At 49.6% G+C, this 20,904-nt stretch overlaps 1 protein-coding gene across 1 annotated transcript in view; it reads left to right on the top strand.

Annotated features, from left to right (window-relative positions):
- Positions 1 to 20,904, top strand: part of LOC138304349 (dynein regulatory complex protein 11-like) — a 411,831-nt gene that overhangs the window by 86,942 nt on the left and 303,985 nt on the right. Inside the window, exon 5 of the mRNA XM_069244325.1 lies at positions 2,786 to 2,857. Coding sequence (XP_069100426.1) covers positions 2,786 to 2,857 — 72 coding nt within the window. The remainder of the gene's footprint in view (positions 1 to 2,785; positions 2,858 to 20,904) is intronic.

The following is a 20,904-nucleotide window of genomic DNA, read 5'->3' as shown; positions in this document are numbered from 1 at the left end:
TTCAGGCTCTTAGTGTAGAGTCTCCATACCTTTCCTTCTTTAGAGACAAAGTGGTGTTAAGGACCAAGGCGGCTTTCCTCCCGAAGGTTGTTACACCCTTTCACTTGGGACAGTCTATTACTCTCTCTTCCTTTTACCCTCTGCCTCATCCATCCAAGGAGGAAGAGATGCTCCACTGACTGGATCCACCAAGAGCATTGAGCTTCTTTGTCGACAGGACAAGGGAGTTCATGCAAGATGATCAGCTCTTCGTTGGATACGTGGGGAAGAGGAAAGGCAGAGCAGTCCACAAGAGAACGCTATCCAGGTGGGTCATTCTCTGTATTAAGCTTTGTTATTCCTTAGCTAAGAAAGAACCACCTGTGGGGCTTCGTGCTCATTCCACCAGAGCTAAGGCTGCCTCTTTGGCCTTGGCTAGAGGTGTTCCTGTGGTTGACATCTGCAGGGCGGCAACTTGGGCATCCCTCCATACTTTTGTCAAACATTATTGTTTGGATTCTGAGGTTAGGAGGGATGGCCATTTTGCTCGCTCAGTGCTGCAGGATTTCTTGGTTTGACCATTCGGGCACCCACCTCCGGAGGCAGTACTGCTTTGGGACTCTATTCTTTAGGTGAGGAATCCACAGGTAGGTGTATCCATCAGAAGAATAAGTTACTTACCTTCGATAACGCTTTTCCTGGTGGATACATTAACTACCTGTGGATTCCTCACGGATCCCACCCGCCGCCCCATTGCCTGAATGGTTGTTCCACGAAATCCTTGGGTGAGCTCCAATTGTCTTGTATATATGTATGTATGTATATATATATATATATATATATATATATACTGTATATATATATATATATATATATATATATATACCTACTTTATGTATACAGTTATAGCATGTATATATGTATTTCTTTCTCTGGTCTTGATAATTCAAGTACTCATGATTGATTTTGACTGGCAGATATAATTTCTTGTTATTTTGAGTGTAATAAATGTTGCGTTTTCACTTCTTTGGATGTGATTATGTCCTCTTGATGGTCAAATTTTCACCTGTTCGCCTCTAAGGCACGTAAAAAATGGTGATAACTGACGTCTGCACGTCGACAAGGGCTTCCTATTGCCTGGATGACGTCATACGGCGTCGCGTGGAGTCAGGCAATTGTGATGTCATCGCCGACGTGCAGAGCTAGAAGAAATTTCCGTCAAAGCTGGCGCAAGGGGAGAATTCTTTAGGTGAGGAATCCACAGGTAGTTAATGTATCCACCAGAAAAAGCGTTACCGAAGGTAAGTAACTTATTCTTAGGTTTATTTTATATATGGGTTTAAGTAACCCCAATCATACATTATAAGGGTACTTCAAGTAATAGAGGAGTTCTGTGACCCTGTATGGTTATGAGACTGAAATTTCAGATCCTTTATAAAGTCATATACATCTGAGGTGACTTTTTTAAAAGTACTGTGTAGGAATGTATCCTTATATTATGTCACAATTCACCTTGCGATTATGCAGCTTCAGCCTTTTTCCCATAATTATAGATTAGCCGCAAATGTCACATAATCCATAATCTGCTGACCGGTTCAAAAGTTACTAAAACGCAGCACCATGTGTTGCAGCGCAGTGGAAGTCCCTTGCAAAGATTGCCTGGTCAAATTTATTTTGCTTATTGCTTGATTTGGGTGTTTAACTGGTACTAATGGGGTGCATCCAATGCTCAAATACTGTTAACACGTATAAACATGAAAAATAATGAAGTAATTCTATCACAAAATGTGCTGCATCGTGCCACATAATTTGCCTTTTCTTGCTGCATAATTTACTCAACCCCGCCCCATAAATAGTCCCTCCTCTGCCACATAATTCCAGTGTCCCTGACTATTGTCTCAACTACACCAAAATAAATGAGGTTTTTATTGTGAAAATAAAAATGCCAATATATAGGATAACATGGGTTCCAAAACATATAAAGTAATATAAAAGTGGCTGTGTTGCAGAATGTGTGTTAGCACGCACAGAGATTCTGGCTTTCTTATAGTGGACTCAGACAATGTAAGAAATACATATACTGCCATAAACGTCACCTTGTGTGTTAGTGCTACAGATCCAGCTGTGCCTTTCATTGCATGAGCAGCAGTTGCTGTTCTGCTAAGTCACCTTTCTTTCTTACTCTGTCAGCAAGATTCTGATGTCACAGCTCGCTCAGCTTTATTCACTTATTACAGTAGAGTAGCTACATCTTTGTCTTATTACAGTTGACCAGTAATGTCATAACTAGAGTGCAATAAGAAGATTAGAGATAGAATATTGTACATGTATTACAGAGTTGCGTGTTTACTTTTGTGTACTTGTCACACTCACCCGTTTCTTCCTTCCCAGTGTTGAGTGCTTTTTGCATCGAGTGTGTATATGATCTTCCATTTGAACTGCAGGTAATGTTCAGTCCTAAAGTGTGTTTGTGTCATCTTCGCCTCTTGTGTGTATTTGATCTTCATATAAAGAGACTTCTTCAGTCAAAGAATATGCATGATGATCACAGTCCGGGTTGTGAGAGTACAATAGAGTATGCGTGATCCTCCTTGCTGGACTGTGTGTCTCAGTTCAGAGTTTGTGTGATCATGAGACTTTGATGAAAAACATGACGAAGACGCAGAGAGCCTGTGTACATGAGACAGTCAGTCTGCGAGAGAAATGGAACTAGAGAAGGGTGAGAAAGTGAGTGGAGGAGCTCTTCGAAATTGGAGCAACTAGTCATCAGCATTATAACCGCTGTGTCACTTCTCTTGTGTTCAAGATTTGGAGGGGATATGCCCAGAGGAAGAAGACGAGGCAGGACCGGGACAAGGAGATGGTGTTCCTTGGGATGGTGAGTGTGCATGACCTGTGTAGCATCACTGGGTCAAAGGTCATCCCTGTCCATCATCTTCCTTTTGCATGTATTCTCACTCAGGATCTCTCTCTTCTTTCAATGATGTTGCTTAGCATATACAGTAGGAAGTTATCACCACAATGGTCTCTCACTTTAAACACCCAAGTTTCCTTAATGCTTGCTCCTTTTGTTTGTTTCGGTCTTAACTTTCAGGCATGTCCATTTTTCTCGTCTCACAGTGTTATCCTTTCCTTTTTTGCTTTTCTTTAGCTGGTTAAGTGTGTACTTGGTTTTAGAAGACTTTCCTGTTTTAAACATTTATTTCCTTGCTTGCATCAGTGCTCACTGGTAGGACCTCTGTGACATTCTAGACATTGCTGACATTTTCGTAACTCTTACCTTGCATACAGCCACAAAGGGGGTTCAAATGTAGTCATCAGTACATTAACCTATATGGTTTCTCTGATTATGCACACTGAATGCCCCCATGACTGTTCATGTGCGGGTGAAACAAAAAGATACTTCAACTAAAGTCTGAAAATGCATTGCTAAATTACTAATCAGAAAAAAAACACGAGTCCTTGTACTTTTCTCTGATTCAGGGTACCGTTGGCAAGAAATGAGGTTGGGATGCGTAAACTGGAAATGCAAAACACAGAGGGAGAGGTGATGAATTTGAAATGATTCATGCGTTCGGGGAAATGGACTCTTGGTTGAGACAGATGAGGGGCTAATGTATCACAAAGAGCTCATGCTAGATTTTCAGGATAACCACCTATATTACAAATTGATTCATTAGATCAAAATAGCTCCTTTACATTGTGTTTAAGTGGAAAGTTCTACATGAATTAGGCTCTCACTGCCCTACTGGGCACCCTGATGTCTCATTACTCAACTAGAAACATCAGCAGGCAATCTGTCTGAAATTGTTCACATGTTTAAAATGCTGCAGTGGACACGCACAATGTTTCCTACGTATAATGAAATATAATTGAATTTAGAAAAAACAATCGCTGTATGATATATACTCCAAAAGAAAAGTAGCTTAAGAATTAATGTACATGAGTGTGAATGGCTATGGGTGTGCAGTTCCCTCACACTGTCATAGCTCTGAGCTGCCAAAAGTAAAACAAACACCTGCCTACTATCCTCCAGGTTACTGTGAACTTTCTGCAAGTTGCAAAATGCATTTTATAAAATTCATGCTCTTGTCAGAACTACTTTCCATATAATGTGAACATCAGTCTTTTAACTGCTTAAGGAATATACTCATGTTGTCCTAAATGTTAGCAATCAAAAATATGTCCCAGCATCTGGTATCCTTGCTAGATTGTTTGTAGTTTTTCAGTTACATTTTCAAATATGTTTATTTAGGCAATTGTCTTAAAAACATAACGATACATTTAAAAATAATTAACATTTTATATGTTAAAAAGGCACAATTTAAATGTATTTTCCCGAGGTGGACAAAGACAATCACAGCACAATATCAACATCGAAAAAACGTGCATCCTAGCAAAAAAAAATCAAAAGGTCCCTCACGAGAATTAATACAATATTTGATAAAAGGTGTGCCACGATAACAACAATAAAGAGAACAAACAAAAAAATCAGTCAGTTAAAGAAGCATTGACGAAACCAATAGATCTTGCTTTCTTAACCACTTGGCTGCCTGGCTGCTCATCTGTGGGTGCTGATTCTTTTTTGGATGTTTGGGGTGATTCATGCTTAAACGTTCATAACTTTTTTCCACAAAAGGTATCCATGCCAAATGTGCATCCTTTTTTCCCCAACATCCTAGGAATTCTAAAAGTACCTAGGGTTTGTGAACTCCCCTAGAGAAAATAGTCAAAATGTAGCTATTGTTGTGGGGTTTTGGGAAAAAGTGCAGTGTAAAAAAACATAGGTGGTCATTACAACCCTGGCGGATGGTGTTAAAGCTGCGGTAATACCGCAAAGAGGCCGGCGGAAAAAAAAGGGAATTATGACCGTGGCGGAAACCGCCACCATAGACAGCCACTTTAACACTCCGACCGCCACGGCGGTACAGACAAGCAGCGCGGCGGTCACCGCCAACAGACAGGCGGAAGACAATGTACCACCCACAGTATCAAAACCCGCCAATCAGCCAGCTTTTCCGGGGCGGATTTACCGTGGATAAAAACACGGCAGAAACAGCTTTTGCAATGTGAAAATGCTCACCTTAACACACTCCACGAGGAAGTAGGCCACCATGGAGCCCGAACTACAAATACTCCCTGCGCTTGTCTTTCTGCTCCTCTACGATCACCATCTACGTAGGCGCCGAAGACAACGGTGAGTACTGCACCTATGACATAGGGGAGGGGGAGGCAAAAGTCAAGGGACACACACGCAACACCCCCACCCCCACCCCGACCCTCACCCACTACAACACACACACCAATGCATGTCCAAACAGCACAGTAACAACCCCCCCCCCCCACACCCGGAAGAATGAAAAGACAAAAGGAAATCAGTTCAAACCTTGTAATGTATCAAACCACAGTAACCAAATATATACAGATATATACACATTCCGATTAGTAGTGCAGGTATGCACATATCAATGTCCGTGCACCACTGGGCCCAAAATGCATGGGCGAGGCCCACACTAGATACCTGTCCACAAACGGAGAGAACACTGCAGGGGCATCAGATAGAAATACAACAGGCACCTCAGGGGGAAGGGAAGGGGGGGCACCTCAGCCGGATTACAGCACCACGCCAGATCCACGACGGGGCTCCATGCCCATTGAAGTATCCTGGGGAGTGCAAAGCCACAGACTCTCAAGTCTCTACACTGGGTGGGTTGCCCACTGCATTATCCTGGGGAGTGCAAAGCCACAGTCTCTCAAGTCTCTATAGTGGGTGGGTTGCCCACTGTACCATCCTGGGGAGTGCAAAGCCACAGTCTCTCAAGTCTCTACAGTGGGTGGCTTGCCCACTGCTGCATCCTGGGGAGTGCAAAGCCACAGTCTCTCAAGTCTCTACAGTGGGTGGGTTGCCCACTGTACCATCCTGGGGAGTGCAAAGCCACAGTCTCTCAAGTCTCTACAGTGGGTGGGTTGCCCACTGTACCATCCTGGGGAGTGCAAAGCCACAGTCTCTCAAGTCTCTACAGTGGGTGGGTTGCCCACTGCTGCATCCTGGGGAGTGCAAAGCCACAGTCTCTCAAGTCTCTACAGTGGGTGGTTTGCCCACTGTACCACCCTGGGGAGTGCAAAGCCACTGTATCTCAAGTCTCTACAGTGGGTGGGTTGCCCACTGGACCATCCTGGGGAGTGCAAAGCCACAGTCTCCCAAGTGGATAACAGTCTCCACTGGTTCTGGAGGGGGACTGGTGCCCAGACTGCATCAGGCTCCCCGTGGCGGTTCCTGTTCCGTCACTGTCCCAGCTGCACATGGGCTAACGATGCTTGATTTGGCGGTCTTTTCCCTGTCCAGTGGTGCTTTGCCATGTCGGTCTTTTCCCTGTCCAGCGGTGCTTTGCCTTGTCGGTCTTTGCCCTGTTCAGCGGTGCTTTGCCCTGTTCAGCGGTCTTCACCATGGCGGTCTTTTCCCTGTTCAGCGGTGCTTGACTTTGCAGTTTCTGACCTGTTCAGCGGTGCTTTGCCCTGTTCAGCGGTCTTCACCATGGCGGTCTTTTCCCTGTTCAGCGGTGCATTGACGTGGCGGTCTGTGCCCTGTTCAGCGGTGCTTGACTTTGCAGTTTCTGACCTGTTCAGCAGTGCTTTGCCCTGTTCAGCAGTCTTCACCATGGCAGTCTTTTCCCTGTTCAGCTGTGCATTGCCATGGCGGTCTGTGACCTGTTCAGCGGTGCTTGACTTTGCAGTTTCTGACCTGTTCAGCGGTGCTTTGCCCTGTTCAGCGGTCTTCACCATGGCGGTCTTTTCCCTGTTCAGCGGTGCTTGACTTTGCAGTTTCTGACCTGTTCAGCGGTGCTTTGCCCTGTTCAGCGGTCTTCACAATGGCTGTCTTTTCCCTGTTCAGCGGGGCATTGCCATGGCGGTCTGTGCCCTGTTCAGCAGTGCTTGACTTTGCAGTTTCTGACCTGTTCAGCGGTGCTTTGCCCTGTTCAGCGGTCTTCACCATGGCGATCTCTGACCTTTTCAGCGGTGCTTGACTTTGCAGTTTCTGACCTGTTCAGTGGTGCTTTGCCCTGTTCAGCGGTCTTCACCATGGCGGTCTTTTCCCTGTTCATCGGTGCATTGCCATGGCGGTCTGTGCCCTGTTCAGCGGTGCTTGACTTTGCAGTTTCTGACCTGTTCAGCGGTGCTTTGCCCTGTTCAGCGGTCTTCACCATGGCGGTCTCTGACCTGTTCAGCGGTGCTTGACTTTGCAGTTTCTGACCTGTTCAGTGGTGCTTTGCCCTGTTCAGCGGTCTTCACCATGGCGGTCTTTTCCCTGTTCAGCGGTGCATTGCCATGGCTGTCTGTGCCCTGTTCAGCGGTGCTTGACTTTGCAGTTTCTGACCTGTTCAGCGGTGCTTTGCCCTGTTCAGCGGTCTTCACCATGGCGGTCTTTGACCTGTTCAGCAGTGCTTGCCTTTGCTGTCTGACCTGTGCATTGGTGTGTGGCATGACGGTCCCTCATTGCCCAGCGGGGCTGTGGCTGCCGGGGCCCTCCCGGGCACTAACGCTGGCGGTGCTCTCCGGACCAGTGACTACAGTGCTGGCCTCCAGGGCACTTACTCTGGCGGTGGTCTCCTGACCAGTGACGATTGTGCTGCCCTCCTGGGCACTGACTCTAGCAGTGGTCTCGGGACCAGTGACGATTGTGCTGCCCTCCTGGGCACTGACTCTGGCGGCGGTCTCGGGACCAGTGACGATTGTGCTACCCTCCTGGGCACTGGACCAGTGACGATTGTGCTGCCCTCCTGGGCACTGACTCTGGCGGTGGTCTCCGGACTAGTGACGATTGTGCTGCCCTCCTGGGCAATGACTCTGGCGGTGGTCTCCGGACCAGTGACGATTGTGCTGGCCTCCTGGGCACTGACTCTGGCGGTGGTCTCCAGACCAGTGACGATTGTGCTGCCCTCCTGGGCACTGACTCTGGCGGTGGTCTCCTGACCAGTGACGATTGTGCTGCCCTCCTGGGCTATGACTCTGGCGGTGGTCTCCGGACCAGTGACGACAGTGCTGGCGGTGGCGTCCCGGCCGCCGGGGAGGATGGCGCCCTTCTCCGCCGTGCTGCTCTTCCCAGACTGTGCAGACTTCTTCTGGCCCTTCACCACCTTTGGAGGAGTCACAGCTGACTCAGCACTCCCCCTGGGACCCTTGTGAGCAGTTTTGCCGCCAGGAGTCTTCACCCTGTCCCGTCGGCCACTTTCCAACTTAAGGTGCTTTACAGGGGGTGGACTGGCAGTGCTTTGGCTCTGTGTCACACTGGCTGCCCTGGTGGCCGGTGCACTCCACACACCTTTAACACGCACCACTGGTACTGGACTTTTTTTGGCTGAGGTGCTACTACGGGACCTATGAATTGGAGGGGTGGGGGTGGTGGCAAAGAGTTCAACGTTGCTGAGGAAGAGTTGCTGACGAAGACTGGGATGGGTAGCTGGAGGGGGTCTGGGAGTGGAGGAAGAGAAGGTGGTTGTAGGAGGTGTAACTTTAGGTGATATGGGTGCAGGTGCAGGTACTGGAGGCTGTCGTGAGGTGGATGGATGTTGGGTGTGTGGGTGCCCGCGTTTGTGTACTTTGGGAGGGGGTGTCACAGACACACTGGGAGTGGACACAGGGGACGTGTAAATGGTAGTGGGGGTGGTGAGTGCAGGTGAGCGGGGTGTGGTGCTGGGTGTTCTGGTGCGAGTCCTAGTGCCTGTAGATGTAGTGCATGCAGGTGAGAGTGTAGACAACACCAGGAGGGAGGAGGGAGACGACGAGGAGGGGGACACAGTGGAGGCAGTGGATGTTGTTGTGTCTGTATGTGGGTGATGCTTGTTTGAGTGCCTGTGGGTTGTGTGGTGCTTATGTTTGCCTGAGATACTTTTGTGTGTTGAGGTGTATGCATTCTTGTCTGATGGTGTGCTTGGGATAGGCTGGGGTACAGGGGACTGGGTCTGGGTGGAGGAAGTTGGAGGGGGGAGGCTAGACACAGGGACAATGGCTGCCATCAGTACTGAGGCCAGAGATTGCAGGGGTCGATGAAGGGCAGCCTGACCAGAATGAATGCCCTCCAGGAATGCATTATTGTGTTGCAACTCCCTTTCTACACCCTGGATGGCATTCACAATGGTAGACTGCCCAACAGTGAGTGACCTGAGGAGGTCAATGGCCTCCTCACTGAGGGCAGCAGGGGTGGCAGGGGCTGAGGTGCCTGGGGCAAAGGTGATGCCCACCCTCCTGGGTGAGCGGGCACAGGGTGAACGCTGAGGGGCTGCTGGGAGGGCGGTGCTGGTAGGGGAGGTGGCGGCTGTACCTGTAGAAGTGGGGGGCACATATGGTGCCGCCACCACAAGGGAGCTTGCATCGGCGGACGAGTCCGTGTCGCTGTTTGGTGATCCGGTGACCGACATGAAGCTCCCCTCGCCCTCCGTCCCACTGGTGTATTCAGAGTCTGTGGTGTGGCCCTCCATGGCCATGTGGGATGCAGCTCCCTCGTGCTCCGGTGCCACTGTACCTCCGCCTGATGATGCTGATGCACACAAGAACAGGGAGAGCACAAAAAGGGGGCGACAGAAGAAAGACAGGTTGAGTGCATGGCTTACCGCTACCGTTGGCGGACAATACAGACACAGCAGCCCCCTGAACTACACCGTGCTCTTGGCCTCTACAGATGCAATTCCTGGGATCTGCCCTACATTGCTATGGTGGTCTCTGCACACATAGATGACACAGGGGCATGTATACCTGTACTTGGCACTCTACAGAGGTGGGGTGGAGTGCCACATGGCCTGCATTACGGAGGGGCCTAGCCAACGGAACTCGCCCTGGCCTAGGGAAACCCACAACCCTCCTCCCCCACCCAGACCCCTCCACTGCGCGCAAAGTCAGCAGAATGAGAGTGTACTCACCCCCTTGTGTCTGCTGTGATGCCCTCAAGCCCCCATCCAACTCAGGGTAGGCCACCGCCAGGATCTGGAACATCAGGGGGGTCATGGTTCGACGGGCACCCCTCCCACGTTGGGAGGCCATCCTCAGCTGAGCCTCCGCAGTCTTCTTGCGCCAGCGGCGAATGTCCTCCCATCTTTTACGGGTGCCCCGTCTCTGGTGGACCCCCAGGATCCGGACGTCCTTGGCGATGGCACCCCAAATGTCCTTCTTCTGGTGGGCTCTGACCTACATGACATGTACAGGGGAAGAAGAGAAGTCATTAACAACAGCACCGTTAAAGTGGGTGGCCCCCATCCCTCCCCATGCCATGTGGCACATGCATTTACAGTCCTTCATGTTCCCTGACCTCTGCCCCCTTCCTACTGACATCCAGCCCTCTCCACCCAGGCATAGCCATACAATGTGCTCCCTGTGTACTTACCTGTTGGTCTGGAGGACCGTAGAGTAGCATGTACCCCGTCCACGAGCTTCTCCAACTCCTGAGCAGTGAAGGCAGGGGCCCTTTCCTCAGACGCAGCAGCCATTGTCTCTTCTAGACCGAGGTCACAGCAGCACTTGCAGTGTAGGTCCTCTCCTGTCGAAGATCAGGTATCGAGTGATTGAACAGATAGAAAATGGCGGTGACGTCCGCGGCAGTGCGTATCATCACCGGCGGCGCACCTGTTCATTGGCTCCTGGGACCCATAGGGTCCAATGTTAACCAATGCAGCATTGCGCCGCGGTCTACGACTGCCTACCGCGATGGTGTAAAACGCCAGCGCAGATACCTCACATTCCATTGTCCCAGTTTAGAGGTCAGGCAGCCGCCATTTCAGGGGCCCACATGGCTTCATTTACTACTGCGTCACACATACCTAGGCCTACACTCATCACACATACAGGAAGAGTTTTGTATTTGGTGTCGTGTTCTGTGTAGCTGTGGGTACATACCTGGGAATTTGTTGACTCTGTGGTCGCTGTTGTCCTTCCTAGGCACCATCAGGCACCATCAGCTGGGACATGTGAGGAGATGGCGGAATCCTCCGGTGTACCGACCGCTGGTGGACCTGTTGACAATGGAGGAGTGACATTTAATCATCACCTACAGGTTTGACCGTGCCACAATCCAGGAACTGTGTACCCAGTTGGAGCCAGACCCGATCTCACCAATCCGCCATCCCACAGGAATCCCCCCTGATGTGCAGGTGCTATCAGTGCTCCATTTCCTTGCAAGTGGGTCTTTTCAGACAACAGTGGCCATGGCATCAGGGATGTCCCAGCCTATGTTTTCCAACGTGTTGTCCAGAGTGTTGTCTGCCCTGCTGAAATACGTAAGGAGCTACATCGTTTTCCCTCAGGTGGAGTATTTGGCTACAGTGAAAGGTGACTTCTGTGCCCTTGGACATATCCCCAACATCATAGGTGCTATTGATGGGACCCATGTAGCTCTGGTCCCCCCGCAGGAGTGAACAGGTGTACAGGAACCGGAAGAGTTATCATTCCATGAATGTACAGATGGTGTGTTTGGCAGACCAGTATATCTCCCAGGTAAATGCTATGTTCCCTGGCTCTGTGCATGACGCCTGCATCCTGCGGAATAGCAGTATCCCGTATGTGATGGTTCAACTCCAGAGGCACCGGGTGTGGCTATTAGGGGACTCTGGTTACCCCAACCTGTCATGGCTACTGACCCCAGTGAGGAATCCCAGGACCAGGGCAGAGGAACGCTACAATGAGGCCCATGGGCGGACTAGGAGGGTGATCGAAAGCACCTTCGGCCTCCTGAAGGCCAGGTTCAGGTGCCTCCATATGACAGGTGGGTCCCTATTCTACTCACCAAAGAAGGTGTGCCAGATCATCATCGCCTGCTCGATGCTTCACAGTATTGCTTTGCGACGCCAGTTGCCTTTTCTGCAGGAGGATGGTCCAGATGGCGGTGTTGTGGCAGCTGTGGAGCCTGTGGACCCTGTGGACAGTGATGAGGAGGAAACTGAGGAAGAAGACATAGACAACAGGGAGTCAGTCATACAGCAATATTTCCAGTGACACACAGGTGAGAACATTTTTTTTTACTATTACATTCACTTCCACACTTCTACCTCTATCCTGTCTGTCATTTAGTAGCAGTATTTGGTTACTGAGTTGTACCTTTCCATTACGGTTTCACAGGTGTGGTTACCAACGTGTGTCATATGCTTGCATCCTTGATGGACTTGTGATGTGTGACATAGGTATGTTGGCATTACAATTGAAAACGCATTTTGTCACTGTCATTGATAATACAAATTTACCAAATCACAGACTGACTCCAGATTGTTTTGTGCTTCAAGGGTGTTTATTTAAGTGCTCAAAAACGGAGGGGGGTTGTAATATGGTGATGGGGGATGGTGGAGGAATGTCCAGTCTATTCGTCTCACAGGTGCTTTGCCCATATGGGCATAGGAAGTGGAGCTGGGGCAGTTCCAATCTGGACAGGGTAACAAAGAGGGACAGTGGGAGGATAATCAGGGTGGTCTCATTTCCTGGCGGGGGTCTTGCCATCTTGCTCTGTCCTGTTCCTGGATCTCAGGGACCGCTTGTGGGGTAGTTGTCCGTCTGCAGGGGCTGGGGTGCTGGTGTGGTGGTCCTGTGGCGGGGCGTCCTGTCTACTAGCGCCGGCGGAGGTGGTGGGCAGTTCATCGTCCATGCTAGTGTCAGGGGCCCCTTGGAGTGCCACGGTGTCCCTCATGGTCTTTTGTATGTCCTTCAGCACCCCTACGATGGTGCCCAGGGTGGAGCTGATGGTTCTGAGCTCCTCCCTGAACCCCAAATACTGCTCCTCCTGCAGGTGCTAAGTCTCCTGAAACTTGTCCAGGACCGTCGCCATCGTCTCCTGGGAGTGGTGGTATGCTCCCATGATGGAGGAAAGGGCCTCGTGGAGAGTGGGTTCCCTTGGCCTGTCCGCCCCCTGTCGCACAGCAGCCCTCCCAGTTCTCCTGTCTCCATCCCCTGGACCGTGTGCCCACTACCACTGCCCCCAGGTCCCTGTTGTTGTTGGGGTGGTGGGTTAGCCTGGGTTCCCTGTAGTGGTGGACACACCGCTGATTGACGTGTCCTGGGGACGGAGGTATGGGCCCGCTGGGTGGGTGCTGTGCTGGTGTTACCAGAGGGTGGAAGGTCAGTGTTGGGCTGTGCCTGTGAGAGGGGAACTGACTGTCCCGAGGCCCACGATGGTCCGGGCTGGTCATCTGGATCCAGTTGGACAGAGCTGCTGTCGTCACTGTGGGCCTCTTCTGTGGGTGGAGTGGAGATATCTGGACCCTCCTGTGTGGTGACGTTCCGCAGGGGTATAAGAGCATGATTATTGCATGTGTGTGTGTCATGGTGTGCAATGGCTGGGTGTGCGTGTACCCCAGTGCAAGCATTCCTGTGTGGGGGTTTGTGTGATGATGGTTAGGGGGTTGTTATGGGTATGTGCAGTGAGCATGCTTTAGTGAGGGGTGACCATGCTTAGTTGTGTCATGCAGGGCCTGGTGTTGGGATGGATGGTTTGTGTTATTAGTACATTAGTGAGGAGTTGGAGTGATAGGGGAGGGGGTGAGAGTGGGTGTGTGTGATAGCATGCAGGTAGGGTGGGAGATATGAAAGTTAAGATTTGACTTACCAGTGTCCATTCCTCCACCGACTCCTCTGAGGCCCTCTGGATGCATGATGGTCAAGACTTGCTCCTCCCATGTTGTTAGTTGTGGGGGAGGAGGTGGGGGTCCGCCGCCAGTCCGCTGTGTCTCGAGACCACAGAACGCACCTTCCCCGTAGGTCGTTCTACCTCTTCCTGATGTCCTCCCGATTTCTTGGTTGCTGTCCCACAGCGTTGACCCTGTGCACGATTCTGCGCCGTAGCTCCATCTTCATGGCTATGGAGGTGTGCTGCACCTGTGAGTCAAATAGCTGTGGCTCTACCCAGAGGATTTCCTCCACCATGACCCTGAGCTCCTCCTCGGAAAACCTGGGGTATCTTTGGTGTGACATGGGGTGGTGTGGGTGATGTGTGGGGTGGTGTATGTGTTGATGTGTGTGGTGATGTGTAGTGGTGTGTGGTGTTTTGTGCGCGGAATGTTGTATGGGTGATGGTGTTGTGTGCCTCTGTTATTTGGGGTTCTCAATTGCTGTGCACTCTGTCTCTCGGCTTCCTAAAAATTCTGGTTGTAGGGGTTTGTGGGTGATGTGTGTGTGTGTTTTATATTGTGTTGGGTGTGTGGGAGTGGTGTTTGTATGTGTATCAGGGCTGTGTATTTTGAATTGTCCAATGTGGCGGTGTTTTGGAGATGTGTGTGTATTTTGAGCGCGGCGTTGTGTACCGCCAATGGAATACCGCGTTTGAAAGACCGCCGCGTCGATTTGTGGGTCGTGATAGCATGGGCGTGTTTCTGTTGGCGTGACGGTGGAGGTTTTGTTTTTGCCAGTTTATCACTGACCTTTGGTGTGGCGGACTTGTGTGGGTGTCTGAATTTCGGCGGATTCCGAGATGTGTGTCAAAATAGCTGTGGCGGAATTCCACGGCCGCGGCGGTGTGTTGGCGGTCTTCTGCACGGCGGTAAGCGGCTTTTACCGCCAATGTTGTAATGACCCCCATAGTTGTTATGATATCAAGTTTCCTTTGCCAGGATCTCAATCGTCCCAGCTTTCAGGAGCAAGCAGAGTTATACCAAAACATTTTTTACTACAGGCTTTGTATGTTTCTAAGAGGTAGTCCATTGTGCCAAATTTTTGTGCATCTATCTATTTGCAGTTTTGGGGGTAAACAGGTGTGAAATACATGGGTGATCCCATAAAGCTATACATTTGTAAACATAATCAAAATTTTAAATACAGCAATTTTATGGAACCACAGTTCCCTCCCAGCTATTTGAGGAAAATGTATGAAAACTTTGTAAGATCCAGACAAGGCACACCACTCTGCCAATCCATTCCCTGAGCGAATCAGAAAATTGCACCCCCTATCACCTGCTCCTGTGGGGTGTGTGGGGGATAAAAGACTGTTGCACCTATTCTGGGGGAAGGAGACGGCCTGATGCCAGAGTGAGGTCATATTTTTTTTTGGGGGGGGGATTTGTTCTTGATATGTAGTTGGCTTTCTGCATCGACCCCGAAGTCTGCTCCCATAGGGGCAGAAAAACTGTTAAACTGTTCTGCATTGAGGTACAGCCAGTGTTGGGCGCCTCTATATTTTCTTTTGTTTTGGCACCATTGTGAAAGACATGGTATTTAGTGGGTTTTCAGCCCCTTTCGGGATCGAAATTGGGGGCCTACTCCCAGGGGCAACCTCCTAGGTGCCCTCTAGGGGGCAGAACTATGGCCCCATTTAGTGTTGGGCATCACCCTTATGTCATAGTGGGCCGTCCTCCCCCCTTTGTTTTTTTTTAATGATTTCCCTGGTGTCTAGTGGGCTTTCTGCAAGCATTCCCTTAGGTTTGTTCCCAGTCAATCATTCTTCCTGCAGGAGGAAGAAAGAAGGTATTATCCTAGTTGTGGTGGGGGTAATGGCACAATGCCAGGGTGGGATGCCCTCACTCTTTTTTTCATCCCAGTGTAAACTCCCTGTTGTCTAGTGGACTTTCTGCCCTCTCTCCCCTTGGAGGTCACTTGTGGTAAACCCCTCTTGTGCCCCACCCGTGGAAAAGACTGTGTTGACCCTTTTGGCATGGTGGGTATGGCTTAATGCCAGGGTGGATGCCCCTGTCCCTTTTTTGACCTAGTGTAAAATCATTGTTCTTTAATGTGTTTCCGCCCACTCCAAGGAAGCAGATGACCATACAAACCCCCAATCAGGGCAAACCTCCTGTCTGCCCCTGTGGGGAAAGAAGACTCTGTTGCCCCTTCTGGGTTGGTGCTAAGGGCAGATGCTAGAGGGCACTGCAGGAAAGTACCATCTTGCCTGGCATGTTACCCCCATATTTCACTGTATATAGGTTGTTTTAGTGTATGTGTCACTGGGACCCTGCCAGCCAGGGCCCCAGTGCTCATAAGTGTGCCTGAAAATGTTCCCTGTGTGATGACTAACTGTCTCACTGAGGCTCTGCTAACCAGAACCTCAGTGGTTATGCTCTCTCTTTGCTTTCCAAATTGTCACTAACAGGCTAGTGACCAATTTCACCAATTCACATTGGCATACTGGAACACCCTTATAATTCCCTAGTATATGGTACTGAGGTACCCAGGGTATTGGGGTTCCAGGAGATCCCTATGGGCTGCAGCATTTCTTTTGCCACCCATAGGGAGCTCTGACAATTCTTACACAGGCCTGCCACTGCAGCCTGAGTGAAATAACGTCCATGTTATTTCACAGCCATTTACCACTGCACTTAAGTAACTTATAAGTCACCTATATGTCTAACCTTTACCTGGTAAAGATTGGGTGCTAAATTACTTAGTGTGTGGGCACCCTGGCACTAGCCAAGGTGCCCCCACATCGTTCAAGGCAAATTCCCCGGACTTTGTGAGTGCGGGGACACCATTACACACGTGCACTATACATAGGTCACTACCTATGTATAGCGTCACAATGGTAACTCCGAACATGGCCATGTAACATGTCTAAGATCATGGAATTGTCACCCCAATGCCATTCTGGCATTGGGGAGACAATTCCATGATCCCCCGAGTCTCTAGCATAGACCCGGGTACTGCCAAACTACCTTTCCCGGGGTTTCACTGCAGCTGCTGCCAACCCCTCAGACAGGTTTCTGCCCTCCTGGGGTCCAGCCAGGCTTGGCCCAGGAAGGCAGAACAAAGGACTTCCTCAGAGAGAGGGTGTAACACCCTCTCCCTTTGGAAAATGGTGTCAGGGCTGGGGAGGAGTAGCCTCCCCCAGCCTCTGGAAATGCTTTGATGGGCACAGATGGTGCCCATCTCTGCATAAGCCAGTCTACACCGGTTCAGGGATCCCCCAGCCCTGCTCTGGCGCGAAACTGGACAAAGGAAAGGGGAGTGACCACTCCCCTGACCTGCACCTCCCAGGGGAGATGCCCAGAGCTCCTCCAGTGTGCTCCAGACCTCTGCCATCTTGGAAACAGAGGTGCTGCTGGCACACTAGACTGCTCTGAGTGGCCAGTGCCAGCAGGTGACGTCAGAGACTCCTCCTGATAGGCTCTTACCTGTGTTGCTAGCCTATCCTCCTTCCTAGGTAGCCAAACCTCCTTTTCTGGCTATTTAGGGTCTCTGCTTTGGGGAATTCTTTAGATAACGAATGCAAGAGCTCATCAGAGTTCCTCTGCATCTCTCTCTTCACCTTCTGCCAAGGAATAGACCGCTGACTGCTCAGGGCGCCTGCAAAACCGCAACAAAGTAGCAAAGACGACTACTGCAACCTTGTATCACTGATCCTGCCGCCTTCTCGACTGTTTTCCTGGTGGTGCATGCTGTGCGGGTAGTCTGCCTCCTCTCTGCACCGAAGAAATCTCCTGTGGGACGACGGAATCCTCCCCCTGCAACCGCAGGCACCAAAAGAACTGCATCACCGGTCCTATGGGTCCCCTCTCAGCACGACGAGCATGGTCCCTGGAACTCAGCAACTCTGTCCAAGTGACTCCCACAGTCCAGTGACTCTTCAGTCCAAGTTTGGTGGAGGTAAGTCCTTGCCTCCCCACGCTAGACTGCATTGCTGGGTACCGTGTGATTTGCAGCTGCTCCGGCTCCTGTGCACTCTTCCAGGATTTCCTTTGTGCACAGCCAAGCCTTGGTCCCCGACACTCTAACCTGCAGTGCACAACCTCCTGAGTTGTCCTCCGGCATCGTGGGATCTCCTTTTGTGACTTCGAGTGAGCTCCAGTTCACTCCTCTTCGTAGTGCCTTTTCCGGCACTTCTGCGGTGCTGCCTGCTTCTGTGAGGGCTCCCTATCTTGCTGGGCGCCCCCTCTGTCTCCTCACGCAAGTGGCGACATCCTGGTCCCTCCTGGGCCACAGCAGCATCCAAAATCCCTAACCGCGACCCTTGCAGCTAACAAGGCTAGTTTGCGGTCTTTCTGCATGGGAACACCTCTGCAAGCTTCTTCACGACGTGGGACATCCATCCTCCAAAGGGGAAGTTCCTAGTCCTCTTCATTCTTGCAGAATCTACAGCTTCTACCATCCGGTGGCAGCTTCTTTGCACCCCCAGCTGGCATTTCCTGGGACTCTTGGACTTGGTCCCCTTGTTCCACAGGTACTCTCGTCCGGAAATCCACCTTTGTTGCATTGCTGGTGTTGGTCTTCCTTGCAGAATTCCCCTATCACGACTTCTGTGCTCTCTGGGGAATATAGGTTCACTTTACACCTACTTTTCAGGGTCTTGGGGTGGGCTATTTTTCTAACCCTCACTGTTTTCTTACAGTCCCAGCGACCCTCTACAAGCTCACATAGGTTTGGGGTCCATTCGTGGTTCGCATTCCACTTCTAGAGTATATGGTTTGTGTTGCCCCTATACCTATGTACTCCTATTGTAATCTACTGTAATTCTACATTGCTTGCATTACTTCCTTTTGCTATTACTGCATATTTGTGGTGTTGTGTACATATATCTTGTGTATATTTGGCATCCTCATACTGAGGGTACTCACTGAGATACTTTGGCATATTGTCATAAAAATAAAGTACCTTTATTTTTAGTATATCTGTGTATTGTGTTTTCTCATGATATTGTGCATATGACACCAGTGGTATAGTAAGAGCTTTGCATGTCTCCTAGTTCAGCCTAAGCTGCTCAGCTATAGCTACCTTCTATCAGCCTAAGCTGCTAGAAACACTTCTTCTACACTAATAAGGGATAACTGGTCCTGGTACAGAGTGTAAGTACCCCTTGGTACCCACTACAAGCCAGGCCAGCCTCCTACATTGGTTGTGAAGCGGTGGGATAAGTAATTGTAACTACTTACCACTTTGTCATTTTGTACTTTTCATAAGAGAATAATATACAAAACAAGTTCAGTGTATGTACACCTAACCAAAAAGATTTGCTTTTCTTCTCTTACTCTATTTGCTAAGTGCTGAAAAGTACCTCTAAACTTTCAAAAAGTTTCTAAAAAGTTGAAAAAGTTTTTTTTCTGTTTCCTTAAAAAGTTATGAAACTTTTTCTTTATTTTTCTGTCCCTTAAACCTTTTTCTATCATGGCTGGTACAGGTCCTACTCTTGATCTGGCCAGCACTGCTTATGACAACCTTAGCTGGAAAGGTGTGAGGAGTCTCTGCATTGATAGAGGTTTAGGGGTAGGGAAGAATCCCTCTAGAGAATTGTTAATTAACATGCTCATTGAAAATGATAAGGCCTTAGCTGGCACATCTGTTGAGAAGTTAGGAGATGGTTCACACTCTGATTCAGGGGCAGCCCCAGCAAGAATGTTAGATGGTATTCTTTCCAACTTGCCCTTTAGCAGACAACCTAGCATTACTGGTACTAATGTGAGCTCTCATCACAGTAGGGATGTCATTCCTGCAGGCCAGGTTGTTAGGCTGCCAACTATTAGGGACACTTCTCCCTCTGTTCATTCACACCATTCTTCTGTGTCAAAGCATGCCCAACCCACCCACCCTGATGACAGAATGTTAGAAAGGGAGCTCAATAGATTGAGAGTGGAAGAGTCCAGGCTGAAGCTTAAACAGCAACAGCTGGCTCTAGACAGGGAATCTTTAGACTTAGAAAAAGAAAGACAGAGGTTGGGGTTAGGACCCCATGGTGGCAGCAGCAGTATTACAGATAGTAATCCTGTAAAAGAGCATGATTCTAGGAATCTGCATAAGATAGTTCCACCTTACAAGGAGGGGGATGACATTAACAAGTGGTTTGCTGCACTTGAGAGGGCCTGTGTTGTACAGGGGGTCCCTCAAAGGCAGTGGGCTGCTATCCTATGGCTACCTTTCAGTGGAAAGGGTAGGGATAGACTCCTTACTGTGAAGGAAAGTGATGTCAATAATTTTACAGTTTTAAAGAATGCACTCTTGGATGGATATGGCTTAACCACTGAACAATACAGGATTAAGTTCAGAGAAACCAAAAAAGAGTCTTCACAAGACTGGGTAGACTTTGTTGACCATTCAGTGAAGGCCTTGGAGGGGTGGTTACATGGCAGTAAAGTTTCTGACTATGAAAGCCTGTATAATCTGATCCTGAGAGAGCATATTCTGAATAACTGTGTGTCTGATTTGTTACACCAATATCTAGTGGACTCAGATCTGACCTCTCCCCAAGAATTGGGAAAGAAGGCAGACAAATGGGTAAGAACAAGAGTGAACAGAAAAGGTCATACAGGGGGTGACAAGGATGGCAAGAAGAAGGATGGTAAGTCTTCAGACAAGGGTAGGGACAAATCTAAAAATGAGTCTTCATCAGGCCCACAAAACACTCTGGTGGGGGTGGTGGGTCCAAATCCTCTTCTAATCAAGTAAATAAACCATGGTGCTATTTATGTAAAGTAAAAGGCCATTGGACAACTGATGCCAGTTGTCCAAAGAAAAGCACCAAGCCTCCCACTACCACAACCCCTACTGGTACACCTAGTGCCCCTAGTAATAGCAGTGTTGGTGGGTGCAAACCTACTAATAGCCAAACCAAGGGAGTAGCTGGGCTCACTTTTGGTAATTTAGTTGGGGTGGGTCTTGTTAGGGAGACCACAGAGGCTGTGTTAGTCTCTGAAGGTGCATTGATTTGGCCACCTTGGTTGCTTGTCCCCTTAATATGGATAAGTACAAGCAACTTCCCCTAATAAATGGTGTTGAGGTTCAGGCCTACAGGGACACAGGTGCCAGTGTTACCATGGTAATAGAGAAACTGGTCCACCCTGAACAACTCCTACTTGGTCACCAGTACCAAGTGACTGATGCTCATAACCACACTCTTAGCTACCCCATGGCTGTTGTGAATCTCAACTGGGGGGGGGGGGGGGGGGGGGGGGGGTTTACTGGTCCAAAGAAAGTTGTGGTTGCCTCAGATTTACCTGTAGACTGTCTACTAGGGAACGATTTAGAGACATCAGCTTGGTGTAG

The sequence above is a fragment of the Pleurodeles waltl genome, chromosome 7, assembly GCF_031143425.1.
Source record: "Pleurodeles waltl isolate 20211129_DDA chromosome 7, aPleWal1.hap1.20221129, whole genome shotgun sequence".
NCBI classification, from domain to species: Eukaryota; Metazoa; Chordata; class Amphibia; order Caudata; family Salamandridae; genus Pleurodeles; species Pleurodeles waltl.
This window is presented reverse-complemented; position numbering and strand designations above follow the sequence as displayed.